Consider the following 15,777-nt stretch of genomic DNA (forward strand, 5'->3'; position numbering starts at 1 on the left):
GATATCTGATAAACACTTCCACATATTGTAGCCTTCTCAACAGCTAAGCCAAATTTCAGAGTCCTCTCTCTGCCGCATTTTCCTTAATTGCGCTTACACGCTTGGAATGCCCAGGTCTCTGCAGCCCGTAGACAGGGAAACCGCCGGTGCAAATCGTGCGGGGGTTGCAGCCGGGGTGCAAATCGTGCGGGGGCTGCAGAGCCCGCGCCGGTCGGGCTTCCACTGTGCCGCCCTCTGCGACGTGCGCCTCCGTCCCCGGCCTCCCCGCCGGGGGAGGGGCGGGGGACCCCTCCGCTGTCGGCCGAGAGCGAGGCAGGACTCGCCGCCACGACTCCGTTCAGGCTGAGGTCGCCACAGCCGCGCCGCCGCACGCGGTGCCGCGGCGCGGGAAGGGATGGAGTCGGGTGCGAGTGGTTCGAGCGCCTGAAGAGGCGCGCGTCCGCGCTAGAGGCCCGCGTTCGTGACAGCGCCCGGTGAGCCGGCCGCACTCGGAGGCGCGGACCGAAAAGGTCAGTCGGTCGCCCGTGCCCTAATAGAATATCTAGGAGGGCGCGCAGCCCAGCGCGCCGCGGGAAGGGTCGGCGCTGTGTGGGCCGCGGCCGGGGGCGGGCCCGGCGCTGGGCGCCTGGCGCCGAGGGGCGGGCCCGAGGCGGGGCGGCCGCGGAGCTGACGGGCGGTCGCCGCTGCAAACCCTGCAGCTTCGGTGCTGAGCGCGGGCGGCGGTACATGGCCCCGACGGGAGGCGCGCGGCTCGCCCCCGGAGCCCGGCTCGCCGCCTAGCGCGGCTGCCCGTCTCGGTCCCGCGCGCCCTCGGCTGTCCGGCCGCCGTCTCGCGGATATGCCCGCGTAACCTCCTCTTGGGCTGGGATTTGCTCTCAAGTGCTCTTCATGGAAGCGATGTCCCCCCAGCAGGAGACTCTAGGGGGGCAGCCGGGGCGCTCCTCTTCCCTGACAGGAGTGTCTCGGCTCGCAGGCGGCTCCGGCACGAAGAAGGTGAGGACGCCGAGCGGGGCCCCGCCGCCGCCGGCGCGCGCCCTCCGCCGCTGCGCGGGCCGGACGCCACGGGTATTTAACGCTCGAGGCTCGAGACCCGCCGCGTCTGTACGAGGCCATGCCCGCCTTCCCGTCTCCCCAGGCCACCCCGGCACCCCGGGCTCGTCGCGTCTAGAGTCAATGTCGCTCCCCTAGCGAGCCGGGCGGCCGCCCTCCCCGTCCTCATCCGCCGCCCTCCTCCCTCAGGCGGGGCGCGCGGGCCGCTTTTGCGCCATCGCCCTCCCCAGCCCCGCCGGGTGCCCGGCCCCGGGGTTCCCCGAGGTCCCTCGGGCGCTCATCGGCCCCTGACGGGGTCAGCTTCGAGATCACCAGGGCCGAGGCGTCCGCCCTGGCGCGGCGACCGCGCGTTGGGAAGGTAGGCGGCCGGAGAGCGGCGCCCGTGGGGCTCTCAGCCCCTCACCTGGACGCGGCCGCTCCGCAGGGTTTTGCAGGGCGAGGGGCGGCCGGGTGGGGTGCTTTCGGGCCAGGGAACGAGACCCGGAATGACCCCGGGTCACTGCGAGGCGGTGGTCAGCCTTTGCAGCTGTGCTGGGGATGCTAACGGTTGACGCCCGGGGACGCGGAGGGCCAGTTCGGCTGGGAACCGGACTGGAGGCGGCGGGTGGGCGGAGGGGCCCGCGCCCTGCGCTGGTCCGCTGGCCCCCGGGGCTCCGCGTGGCTCCGCGGGGCCGGATTGCGGGCGGCGCGCGCGGCCCCTGTCAAAGCCGGGAGCAAGGATGCGGGCAACAACTTGTAGCGTTCCTTTAGGATAAACGTGGCCGCCGAGCGGCGTGCTGACTCCGATCGGGTCAGGTTTCTTTGGAATGGTTCCCTCAGCAAGTGCAAGCGGCCGCGAGCTGCCGGCCTCTGCGGCTTGGCTCTCAGAGGAATTGATTTGGGTGTTTCTAGCCTTTTCTGCTTTCGCTCCTCCCCTCCCCCTTCTGATATTTGGCCGTTTTTGCTCTGTGTCCTGGTGGTGACCTTCCAGCTTCCAGTTGGGGGGAAAAAAAAGAAAAATGGGACTAGAGGGATAATCTAAGTCATCCTTAAGAAACATCTTGAGGAATGCCTCAATGCATTTGTATCATTAGAACCTTAAGGGGCTACGCAGGCTCCCTGGTTGTCTGGATCTTACTGCCTTTCATGACTGCCCTGCAGAATCCTGGGTTGACTGGAGGTCAGTAGGAAAGAAGTGAGGTTGGTGCGGAGTGTAGAAGTTTGTGTGAGCATCCAGGGACCTTGACCCTGTTGCAGAGCCGTCTAGGAGTGTCAGTGAACTTGATGATGTATCTGCTGTAGTGCTGGCTTTGTATTTGATGTATGGAGGCTGCGGTTTGTCCTTGTCTCTTTTCCCCTTCAGAGATGCAGAGAGAGAGGGAGAGAGAGAATTTACTAGGTTGACATTGTATGAATATTCAGCAATCAACATAGTTTAAAAGCAATTTTTATTCTCTAAACTTAAGGAATTTGGGAAAATAAAGTATTTGTATGCCAGAACACATCTCATCCTTTTTTTTTTTTTTTTTACTAATGGTAATTAAGAAAGCATGAGAGTAGCTTGATCAATCAAGAAGTATTTGTCCAATAAATGAAAGATTGTTGTGCATCTTAAGCCATTTTTGTCCTGCATTATAAAGCGTAATGATTTGTCACGCTATCAATCCAGTCTTTTTCTTTTCATTTTTAAAAAAGGAAATAGGTTTTGCCTGCTTGGTCTTTCTACAACTTTTTACTCCCTTTAGGGCAAAAGTAAAATTAAAGACCTGTGTTTATTGTAACAACTGCTTTTTATATTTTTGCTTTTAATATTTTAACATATTATATATTTTTCTTTTAATATTTTCCCAGAAATGTGCATCTCTGCCTGTTTTAAATGTTAGTAGGTGTGTCTGTTTGATTTGAGACCTCCATAGCAATAGTAATTAATTATAACAAAATAATATTTCCAAATTGTAACTCAGAATCATTGCCATTTACACTCTCACGGACCACAATCTTCTTGTATCCCAAATACTCAACAGATTGATCTTTTTTATGTTTCCTCTTACCCTTTTAGTGTTTGGTAGTCCTAGTGAATCATGAGACTTATTTCTTAAAATGTCTACTATGCTGTTGTACTGTTAATTACTGAAACTTGGACCAGTGTTTATGAAATTGTCAGTCAGCATTTTAATGCAGTCAGCATTTAAAAAAATGAAATAGAACAGAAAGTAATAGCACAGTTGTAAGGGGTAAAGATTGCTTTGTATGACTTTTTGCTCTGTTTCATTTATGTATGTGTATGTACATTTGGGTAGTGGGGTAAAATGTGTTTCTTACTGAATATTCAGCATTTTTAAAGACAATCTTATTGGCCAGACTACTGTATGGAATGGGTTCACTTGGCTTTTAGTCCTATCTCTGTTACTATCCAAGTGATCTTGAGGAAATCACTTGCTTTAGTTTCCTCATTTGTAAAAGGAGTATCAAAGAGAATATAGTGGTGAAAGTGCTTTGAAAAGTGTATATAGCAGACTATTACATCTTTTACTTTATGAAAACAAGTCGATCTTAAATAATAGTCTCTGAAAGACAAGCAAAACCATAGCATCTTTCAAACTAGTCATCCTGAAAGTTAAAATCCAGTGGTACTGCTGTTGTCTAGAATATGTCTAGAAACTACCATTGATAAGGCAGTTTTGCACAGTGTGGTGAAATTTGGAATTTGATGACCTGGTTCAAGTCTATATTGTGTTTGTACTAGCCTTCAAATCTAGGTCAGTTACTCAACCTTTTCAGTTTCCTATTTGTAAAATGAAAATGACAATAGTACCTAATTCTCAAGATAGAAAAATTAAACGTGAAGTTGAGTGAATATTAACATATGTTAGCTCTTATGTTTGTACTTCCCACTGTGTTTGTAATTCATACTACTTTGTCCCAATTGTTTAAGCCAAAAATCTGGTATTTATTTCCTCAGTCTACAACAACCATCAGAAAGGTTTGTCCACTGTCACTTCAAAATATACCTTGAATTTCTTCACTTCATCTCCACTGCTGTCATTGTAGTCCAAGCCAAACCATCTCTTACTTGAACCTTTGCAGAAATCTCCTAACTTGTTTAACACCTTTTTTGCTTTTACCTGACCCAGCCACCATTTAGAAGCACCAGAGTGATCTTCAAAAATGTAAATTGATCATGTTGCTAACTGTGTAAAACCGTGTTGTGACTTTCTGTCATATTCGGAATAAAATTGAAGCTCCTCTTTTTAGCCCTCCCTGCTTCTCTTACCTCATCTGCCTCCCCTCTCTTGTTTGTGTATTCTCCAGCCACAGGGGCCTTCTTTTTCACACATTGCGTCATCAGATTCATCCTGTTCTGAGGCTTTGGTGTTGCTATTGCCTTGCAGATCTTTGCAGTGTTGATTCTTCCATGTCATTCCCGTCTTGGGTTCTCCCAGAGGCCTGTTCGGATTACCCAAGTGGAAGTTGCCCCTCAGTCACACCCCGTGCCTTCTGTTTTATTCTTATGTCAGTCTTCAGTCTTGCCTTGTATGTTCTTATTTCCGTTCTGATTGTGTTACCTGAACAGCTCACCAGATTGTGAACACCATGAGAACAGACACATTGTCTGTGTCGTTCAAGGCTGCTGCCTCAATGCCTAGTACAGTGCTATATATTATGTCAGTTGCTAAGTCGTGTCTGTGTCTTTGAAACCCCATGGACTGTAGTCCTCTAGGCTCTTCTGTCCATGGGATTTTTCAGGCAAGAATACTGGAGTAGGTTGCTATTTCCTTCTCCAGGAGATCTTCCCAATCCAGGGGTCGAACCCAGGCCTCCCACATTGCAGACACACTCTTTACCATCTGAGCCACGAGGGAAGCTACATATTAGGTACTCATTAAATATAAACTGAGTTATGTATAGCAGTCAACAGTCTATGACCTTCTTGTTCAGGGTTTATGATTTATAGCAGGATCAGCAAGTCTTTTCAGAGAGCCAGATAGTGAATAATTTAGGTTTGTAGACCATAAGGTCTCTGTTGCAGCTACCTACTGTGCCACTGCCATGCAAAAGCATCCCTAGACAATATGTAAATAAGTGGGCATAACTATATTCTGATACAACTTTATTTAGAAAAGCAAGAGGTGAATCTCTGGTATAGTTTGCTGACCCCTGGAGCATCACTGGTAACTAGAACTTTTGACAGTGGCAGAACTACTCTTTATTGCAATGTCCAATTTAATGGACACTAGCTGATATGTAGCTATTGAGCACTTGAAGTGTGGCTGGTACAACTGAGCAATTAAAAAATTTTAACAGTTTTTTACTGGAAATAGAACTACCATATGACCCAGCAATCCCACTTCTGGGCATACACACCAGGGAAACCAGATCTGAAAAAGACACGTGCACCCCAGTGTTCATCGCAGCGCTATTTATAATAGCCAGGACATGGAAGCAACCTAGATGCCCATCAGCAGACGAATGGATAAGGAAGCTGTGGTCCATATACACCATGGAATATTACTCAGCCATTTGAAAGAATTCATTTGAATCAGTTCTAATGAGATGGATGAAACTGGAGCCCATTATACAGAGTGGAGTAAGCCAGAAAGATAAAGACCATTACAGTATACTAACACATATATATGGAATTTAGAAAGATGGTGATGATAACCCTATATGCAAAACAGAAAAAGAGACACAGATGTACAGAACAGACTTTTGGACTCTGTGGGAGAAGGCGAGGGTGGGATATTTCAAAAGAACAGCATCGAAACATGTATATTATCTATGGTGAAACAGATCATCAGCCCAGGTTGAATGCATGAGACAAATGCTCGGGCCTGGTGCACTGGGAAGACCCAGAGGGATCGGGTAGAGAGGGAAGTAGGAGGGCGGATCAGTATGGGGAATACATGTAAATCCATGGCTGATTCATGTCAATGTATGACAAAAACCACTACATTATTGTAAAGTAATTAGCCTCCAACTAATAAAAATAAATGAAAAAAAATTTTTTTAATTAAAAAATAATTTTAGTTTTTTGAGGTACACTTGGCATACAATAAACTACATGTTTAAAGTACATAAATCAGTAAGTTTTGGCACCTTATACAGCTCTGATACCATGACCAAAGCCAAGATAATGAACATATTTATCATTCCTTAAAGTCCCCTCATGTCCCTTTCTAATCCCTTTGTGTCCTCCCAATTTCTGGGCAACCACTGGTCTGCTTTCTGTCACTATTGGTTAATTTGCATTTTAAAGAATTCTATATAAATGGAATCATACTATGTATTCTTTTTGTCTGGCTTTTTTAATTCAGTATGATTATTTTGAGAGTCATCCATTTTTTTGTGTGTGCATATCAGTACTTCATTTCCTTGCTCAGCAGTATTCTATCATGTGGATAAAGCACAGTTTGTTTATCCATTCACCTGTTTATGACTGTTTTGGTTTTTTCCTGGTTTGGGATACTATGAACAAAGCTGCTCTGAACATTCATGTACAATCTTTGTATGGACTTGTGCTTTCACTTCTTTTGGAAAAGTACTTAAATGTTGAGCCTGGGTCATAATTTAAGTGTATGTTTAACTTTTTAATAAACTGTCAAATTATTTTCCAAAGTGGTTTTACATTCCCATTAACAGCGCGTATGAGTCCAGTTTCTCTACATCTTCACCAATACTTATCTATCTTTTTTATTTTGATCATCCTAGAGGATAGAAGGGCTTCCCTGGTGTCTCACTGGTAAAGAATCCATCTGCCAATGCAGAGACGCAAGAGATGCTGTTTCGATCCCTGAGTTGGGAAGATCCCCTGGAGAAGGAAATGGCAACCCACTCTAGTATCCTTGCCTGGGAAATCCAGTGGACAGAGGAGCCTGGCAGACAGCAGTCCATGGGGTTGCAAAAGGGTCAGACACAACTTAGTGACTAAATGACAACAGAGGGTAGAAAGTAACATTTCATTTTGGTTTTAATTTGCATTTCCCTAGTGATTAATGATATCGAGTACCTTTTTGTACGCTTACCTGTCATTCATTTGTTATCTGCAGTGAATGAAGTGCCTGTTCAAATATTTTGCACAATTTTAGTTGTTAGTTTTCTTTCTTTTGTAAAAAACTTATAAATATTTATTATTAATATTTTCTGCTGTGCTGGGTCTTTGTTGCTGTGTGTGCACCTTATCTAGTTGCAATATGCAGTCTTCTCATTGCAGCGGCTTCTTTTGTTGCAAAGCACAGGCTCTGGAGCACACGGTCTTCAGTAGTTGCGGCTCCCAGACTCTGGAGAACGGGCTCAGTAGGTGTGCACAGGCTTAGTTGCCCCGCAACATGTGGACCCTCCTGGACCAGGGGTCAGACCGTATCTCCTGCATTGGCAGGCAGATTCTTTACCACTGAACCACCAAGAAGCCTGTTAGTTCTCTCATTACTGAGTGTTAAAACCTATTTAAATATTCTGGAATCAAGTCCTTTATCGTATTTTTGTGACTTGTAAATATGTTCTCCCTTCCTATGTCTTGTCATTTTACTCTGTTAACATTTTCTTTCAAAGAATGGAGTTACTAATTTTGATGAAGTCCAGTTTTTCCTTTTTTGTAGATTTTACTTAGTTGTAGTTTATTTGAATTTAAATTGCCACATGTGTGTAGAGGTATTGGACAGCATAGACTGAGAGGAGACAAAAGCAACAACAATAATGGAAAATGTATTAAATGATGGGAACTGTTACTAAAGAAACCAGCATGACCCTGATTTAGAGAAATGTGAATGTGGAGTTAGACCACTCTGGCATTAGGTTGTTTACGTGCTTAACTCTTACTGGTGAAAAAGACCACGCAATAAAAAGGTTCCAGGAAATGGGAGCAGTTCAAAGGTCCTGAAGCAGGAAAGTACATAATATGTTTGAGGACCAAGTTTGTAAGTGCTGTATAAGAAGTCAATCTCTTAATAGCTACACTTATTATTTTAACCTCAAGAAGGATCACCTAGCTGGTTCATCTGCCTTTATTTGTTAGTTGGATGATTTGACTGTTTCCAAAAATAGAAAATTTAACATAATTGAGGTTCTTCAAAAGGACAGTAGAATTGTATGGTATTGTCTAAAAGTGTGATTCTAAAATACAATATTAATATCAGCAATAGACAATGCATTATGGATAGAATTCTGGATAACATATCCTTGAACACGTCCATGTTTGAATAGGACAGTTTTTATGAAATGAAATGGCAGCACTTATTAGAATGATTTCAGTTAGGGATGATGGTTTTTGTCATTTTCAAGCCCCCTGACCCGTTGGTTTCACAAACTAATTGAAAAGTCTTTAAATAAGATAGGTTTTGAGGAGGGAAGAGAGTCTTGCAGGCACAGAAAATCAAAGCAAAAGGGATTTTAAAATAGCTCCAACATTAAAAAATGTAACAGCTGCCATTAACCACTTCATTCTGGCTTTTATTTCTACGTTCTCTGGGTCCAAATCTATTTATAGCAACCCATGGTAGAACACCCCCAAGAGCCAACTTTGAGCCATGTGTGTGTCTTGCACTGGGGTTTGAATGAAACATCTTGGTGAGTAAGACTTTGTTTTATTCTTTGAAACTGAGAAAAATATTATGCCCATGGTTAAGCCAGTATCTTACTGAACACATTTGTGATGTTATTCACAGAGTGAGTGGCATAAAATCAGGTACCTGAGATATTGTTTTGGCTAAGAGCAGTCTGGAAATATGAAAAACTGAAATAGATTTTGTTTCTAATCAGAAACAGCCTCTGTTATCACTGGTGTGGCCTCTGAACTTCTGTGTTTTGTTTTTGTTTCTTTGTTTGTAAAATAGGGATAATAATCCATATCCTGTATATCTCACAGGGTTGTTTTTTACGGGTCAAAGGAGAAAGTATATGAAAACACTTTGAAAAAAAGGCAGAAGCCATCAGTAATTTTTGCCAGGTGAAAGTACCTGTAAAGCAATAAAAAGAGTTTTATTTCCTTGAATTTACTACAAGAACATTTACATGCAAATGAGTGAATGCTATGTGTCTTATTCAGCTCAGGTTGCTGAAACAAAATACAGTAAACTAGAGGCTTAAACAACAGACATTTATTTCCTGCAGTTGTGGAGATTGTTAATTCCCATGAACTGGGTGCCAGCCAGTTCAGTTCCTGGTGAGAGTCCTCCTCTTGGCTTCCAATTATTGTTGTGTCCTCACGTAGGAGACAGTGGGAAGAAAAACGGTGAGGGAGATGAGGGAAAGACGGGAAGGGAGAGGTAGTGGGAGAGATGGAGATGGAGTTAGATATCTTTGGTTTCTTCTTAGAAAGGCACTAACCTTGTCATAGCAGCCCCACTCTCAAGGCGTCATCTAAACCTAATTACTTCCCAGAGACCCCTGCCTGGTAGTAACGTTACATTGGGGCTCAGAGCTTCATCATATGGATTTAGGGGGCACAAGTATAATAATTTGATCCGTAACTGCATCATCAAAGCAGTCACCCATGAAGGTCATAAATATCAAATATTCTAAGGTAGAAGCTTCAGAAAAAAGGTAAGAGTTTACTGTTTGTAATATATGGAAGAGTAAAGGACATTTTTTAAAAACTTCTTTAGGTAAATGCCTCACTACACGTAACACACGTAAGTTATATGATAGGCATTATTCATGACACACTCTTAGAGGAGAAGGCCCTGAGCCTTCCAGGGCTGTGAGTGGTAAGCAGCAGGGCTGAAAATTTGAACCCAGACCTTCCAACTCTGTTTCTCTTTCAAGCTAGGCTACAGATGCATTTTCTATTATTGTAACATAAGGTGTAGGAGAGAGTAGATTTGAATTTTATATAACCAGCTGAGCAAAGCGTATCTGAGAAGTTTTTCTCCTGAGAGGTAATTTTGCTCTTGGGAGAGCAGTGTCTCTACCTTCTCTGAGTCCCACTGAATACTGTCTACTGCTGCCATTAGGTAAAGGTACTCGTCAGGGTTCGGGCTTCCCTGGTTGCTCAGACGCTAAAGCGTCTGCCTGCAATGCCGGAGACCTGGGTTCAATCCCCAGGTTGGGAAGATCCCCTGGAGAAGGAAATGGCAACCCACTCCAGTACTCTTGCCTGGAGAATCCCATGGGTGGAGGAGCCTGGTAGGCTACAGTCCATGGGATTGCAAAGAGTTGGACACGACCGAACAACTTCACTGGTGTAGTCCGGGATCTTCAGAGAAACAGATGGGTAGGAGTCCCTTGTTTGCCATCCACAGGGAGGAAGGTGGTGTAGTCTTTCCCTGAGAACCAGAAGAAATGAGATGTTCTAGCTGGACAGTGAGGGAGGAAAAAGGGGGCAAATTCCTCTTTCCTCCACTTCTTATTCTGTGAAGGCGAATGATGAATGATTGAATGATGGGGAGGAAACCTAGTTTACTGACTACTTATTCAAATGCTAATGTCATCTTGAAAATACCCTCACCGACACAACCAGAGATAATATGTAATCTGGGCATGCTCTGGACAGTCAAGTTGACACAGTTAACCTTCGTAGTAAATATGGACTAATAGCGACAATCAGTGACACAATCATTGATAATCTCTTTGGAAATTTGTGGTCGTTTTGCTTTGGTATCTGTCATTTTTCAGATATTTTATATAAGGCACTCATATTTCAGGAACTTGTCAGGAGACCTTTCCACGCTGATATCTCAGTCCTGCTTGCTGTTCTCCAAAACTTGGCATGTTCTCCAAACTCATAGAACTATATTTCAAAGTTATGTGTGGGTGCACTGAATCCTGTGCCTTAGATGTTTCCACCATGGAAAATTGGGTGTGGGAAATGTAGCTGAAACTGTTGATTCAGTAAGCATTTTAATACAATAAATCTTGAGTGTAGGAAAAAGCTTGCTTCCATAGTTAATTTTCACTTAAGATGTGAACACAGTAGTGCATTTTAACATAGCAAAATAAAACTTATTCTTTTGTGACTCTAACATTCGTATATTAGAACAGAATACATTGTTTTTTATAAAATGAAAATTGTATTTTATTTTCACACATCTATGTAAAAAGTAATTATCAGCTTTGAAGATTGAGTCCTCACAGAGAGTCGTAGCTTATCGACTGGAAATTCACAAGTCACAGATTCCTAAGTAGTACAGTTGTTGCTTTTTGGTTCTGAAGTGAAGGTGGTTTTGAAGTACTTTATCACTCCCCATCCCTTTACTGTTCTAATTTTAGGATTTGATGGAAGGTCTGCAGGGCAAGAGGTGGAATATGTTCATTAGCCCGGGAGAAGTGAGACAGCTGATGGCACCTTCAGAAAAATGAAACCTTCAGCTTGGATAATCTGGGTTCTGATCCTTTCCCTCTCCTCATGCTGCCATCCAGGACTTGGTGGCTGTTCCTTCCAACATAAAGTTGTCTTGTGCCTTATCGGGCCACATACCACTTAACAAGCATACTGATTATAAAACTTGCCTTCTTAGGAGGTATTGGTAGCTGAGAATATACTTTACTTCCATTTAAATTGACATTAAAACATATTATAAACTATACCATGCCACAAAAATAGGTGTATAATATCAAGGTTAGATATATGTGTGTGTACACACTTATATGTGTAGTAGTAGTGTTAGTCACTCAGACGGGTCCCACTCTTTGTGACCCCATGGAGTGTAGCCCACCAGACTTCTCTGTCCCTGGGATTCTCCAGGCAAGGAGACTGGAGTGGGTAGCCATTCCCTCTCCAGGGAGCTTCCCAACCGAGGGACAGAACCCAGGTCTTCCCATATTGCACGTGGATTCTTTATCATCTGAGCCATCAGGGACACCCAAAGAGACATTGTTGCACAGGGGTTATACATACTTATATGTACACAGACTCGTATACACAGTGCTTTGAGGATATATATGTACATTTTATTAGTGTGATTTGATGGAATTTGGAGTTTCGTGACTCATACTCCTCAGTCTCCTGAGTATTTGACAAAAAACCTCTGTTACAGACTGAATGTTCGTGTCTCCTGAAACTCAAAGGTTGAGGTCATAACTCGTAGTATGATAATACAGTTGGCCCTTAAACAATGTGGAGGTTAGACATGCTGACCCTTCATACAGTCAAAAAATCCTCTTAGAACTTTACATTGGACACTCTCTATCCATGGTTCTACATCTACATATTCAGCCAACCTCGTATGGTATAGTACTGTTGTACATATTTATTGAAAATAATTTATGTGGAAATGGACCTGTACAGTTCAAATCTGTGTCCCTCAAGGGTCTACTGTATTTGGAGATAGGGGCCTTTGGAAAATAGTTAGCTTAGATGAGATCATGAGGGCAGAATCCCCATGTTGGGATTACCACCCATATGAGAGACCAGAAAGCTTGTTCTCTGTGTCCCCCGTGGGAGGCTCCAGCAGAAGGGCAGCTGTCTTTAAACTGGGAAGACAGCTCACACCAAGAACTACATCTGCTGACCCCTTGACCTTGGACTTCTTAACCTCTAGAACTATGAAAAATAAGCATGCACCATCTGTGTTATTTTGTTAAGTAGCCTGAACTTACTGAATATCTTTAAAATACATTTCATTGAGGTGAAAGTTTGCTTTCCTGTTCCGTTGGTATCTCAAGTGTTCTAGATCACTCCTGCCTAGTGTTCTAAGAACTCTAAGGTCCTATTGTGTACTGAAAGCCTTCGAGGTGAATGCTTAGTTTGGTAGTAGACACTGAAGCAGCCTAGGATGGGGTGATATGTCGCTTTTGTTATACTTGCCGAAGACTTGGCCACAGTGTGGGAGGTTGGAAAGGAATTAGAGGAAACTGCCTTTTGTCAGCCACCAATAATTGGTCTTGCAGGCTTAATGGCCCAGTTTGTTTTATAATTTTGTTTCAGTTTGGTTTTCTTTATCCAGGACAAGTTTAGAATAGAAATATCCAGCTGACAACAGAAAAGCCCTATCAGTATGTCAGTACTGGGCTGAGCAGCCTTGACCTAGTTTTGACAGACAGCTGTCACATGGAACAACTGAAAGGTAAAACCTGTTTCTGGATGTCTGGTCACATGTGTGTGGACTCTGAAAATGAAATATATGTGTGCCCATATCAGCTCATGTTTCAAAGACCTGGAAAGCTCAACTGCTCTGTGGCCTTTTGCTTTTCCTGTTTACCTGGGTCCTAATTTATACTTAGGAGAGTTTCCGTATTCTCTCTTCTATGCCTACAGTCAATGTCTTGAACCTCAGCTTTCATAGTAGACTTTAATATGATATAGTATATCTAAATCTGGTCAGACCTTGGCCTGGTTTTTATTCTTATCTGATGCTCTCTTTTTTTTTTTTTTTTCACCATTATGGTTTTGGATTTGATCGCTGTACCTTTCCCTTCTGCAAGAGGAAAGTGAGAGGTTGCTTGCTGCAAGGAAGAGTTTTCCAACAGCATCTGATACGTTCAGCCCCTTAGCCTTCATGCAGGTGGATGAGCGCTGGAGCAACCAGAGGACCCCTTTGTTATAGCGTGGCATGAGTGTAGAAATAGCAGCACTTCCTATGGGCTGTGATGTGGTATTTTAGTAAAGCCCTGTGCCATAACAGGATTACTAGGGAGAGAGCATCAGTGATTGAACTTGCATACGCAAGTTTCAGGGTGATGCTGAAAGGGAATCATGACTTGAGTTTGAAACTGGTGGCTTTGTCAAAGAAGAAAGTCCAGTCAATTTGAAGGCCCATAGTGGTGCTTCAGATATCTGTATGAGAGGAACAAATAATAATATAGAAGGGGAGTTCTGCTATCCTCATGTTTATTACATACGGTACTTATGTACTCTGAAGCTTTACTCTGTATGTTACACTGTCGCGGTGCTTTCCCTGTCAAAGGGCTTTCACATATAAAATCTTATTTGATTCTTTGTGGTAGGTCAAACAGTTCTTGTCATTTTACAGAGAGGACTCTGAGAAGTGACAGAACCAGCATCCAGAGTTTAGGTTCAATGCCAAGTGCCCATTCTTCTGCATTACATAGATCTCATATTTATTTTATTTCAAAGTGCTTATCTCACAGAAACAGGAAATATGGCCAAAAGTAAAACATTTCTTAATCTCAAAAAGAAATTAAATCTCTTTATAGTAGTCTGTTCTGTGATGACATTTGCTTTAAATAAATTCCCAAACTGATTCTGGCTGGGATCATTATGAGTAAATAGAAGATCATACTCATTGCTGACCAAAGCGACGATAGTGGGAAGCTTTAGCTCGTCCAGTGGCCGAAACCTTGTGATGATAGGATGTAGAAGCAAGGGGCAGGGGTAGAAATAACTTCCTTTTTCCCTTGCAGGGCCACCGTCTTTGGTGTATGTCTCCACAAGTTAATGATTCAGGTGTGTCGGGAAGACAGGAAACAGTTCATTGTTCACTGAATTGTACAGATCACCCACAAAGGATGAGTCGAATTTGAGTGAACTAAGTTGTAAATTTGATTAAGCATTTTTTTTCTGTCTTTGAAATTGTAGAGTCTTAAAAGCTTTCCTCAAAGCCCTTAATTTAATACTATGCTAATTTTAAATATTTGAAAGTGGCTTTAGCAAATTTGACTTAAATTCGACTGAAGTGCTTGAATTTTTTCCTTCATAAAGTAGCTGGAACAAAACAAAGTATGAAAAATTGCAGCTCACCTGACGTGACTCTCTTATCCTGGTCCTTTCTTTTGATAGGCTTTCCCCCCTTTACAACTCTTTGAGAAGTAAGAATGACCAGATTCAGAGTGATTTCACCATTCCAAAAATAGTTTTTTGTCTCCTGGTTGATACTTTTAGGTTCCAAAAATAGTTCTTTGTCTCCTGGCTGATACAAAGTTAAAATTCCGCTGAAAGACTACATACAGGTTTTTATATAAACAGTGTTTTATGCCCTGTTGAAAGTAAAAGAACAAAACTTTTTTCTTCCATAACCTGCTTGCAGCTTTAGATTCCTACACAGGCTCACTTGCTTTACCACTTTAAACTCTCAGATAAAGGTGAGAATTTCCTATGAAAATACTGGAGAAGTAGGGGAGGAACTATGGCAAACCACAGTATGCAGGTCGGCATATTCCTCAGGTCTTTGAGGAATTCAAATGAAGAGCCACTCAAACATTTTGTACAAAAATGTGTTGGACAAAATAAAATAAGTAATTTTCATGTATTATACTTCAGATGATTGTTGTATGAACAAGGAAAAATATAGCTCCTGGCTATGAACCAGTTTGCTGGGCTAGACCTCGGTAGTTTAGTAGTTTGGTAGTTCATTTTTGTTTCACTCATTTTAAGAGCTTTGTTGAGATATAATTTACATAGCATACAGTTCAGTCACTTATATACTTATAAGTGTATATTCAGTGGCTTTAAGTATATTCCTAGAGTTGTGCATCCATCACAATTTTAGAACATTTTCATGACCACAAAAAGAAATACTGTACCCCTGAGGTGTTACACCCCAATTTTCTCATCCCCCAAACCCCAGACAAGCACTAACCTACTTTTAGTTCCTATAGATGTGTTTATTCTGAATATTTCACTTAAATGGTGTCATAGTATACTGTGGTCCTTTGGGACTGAATTCTTTTAATTAGCATAATGTTTTCAAGATTCATCTATGTTGCACATTCGTTGCTTCTTTTATTGGCAAGTAATATTCTATTTTATGAATATATCACATTTTGTTTATTCAGTCTTCTGTTGATGGACATTGGTGGTGTTTCTACTTTTTGACTATTATGAATAATGTTGCTGTGAGCATTCAGGCACATGTT

The 15,777-nt window shown here is 43.0% G+C and overlaps 1 protein-coding gene across 1 annotated transcript in view; it reads left to right on the forward strand.

The window, feature by feature from the left end:
* The first annotated feature begins 700 nt into the window (after positions 1-700).
* The window catches only part of ARHGAP20 (Rho GTPase activating protein 20), a 196,476-nt gene continuing 181,399 nt past the window's right edge, over positions 701-15,777 (forward strand). Inside the window, 1 exon segment of the mRNA XM_065944276.1 lies at positions 701-993. Within this exon segment, the coding sequence (XP_065800348.1) occupies positions 889-993 (105 nt within the window). The 5' untranslated portion in view covers positions 701-888.

Source organism: Muntiacus reevesi, chromosome 9, assembly GCF_963930625.1.
Source record: "Muntiacus reevesi chromosome 9, mMunRee1.1, whole genome shotgun sequence".
NCBI lineage: Eukaryota > Metazoa > Chordata > Mammalia > Artiodactyla > Cervidae > Muntiacus > Muntiacus reevesi.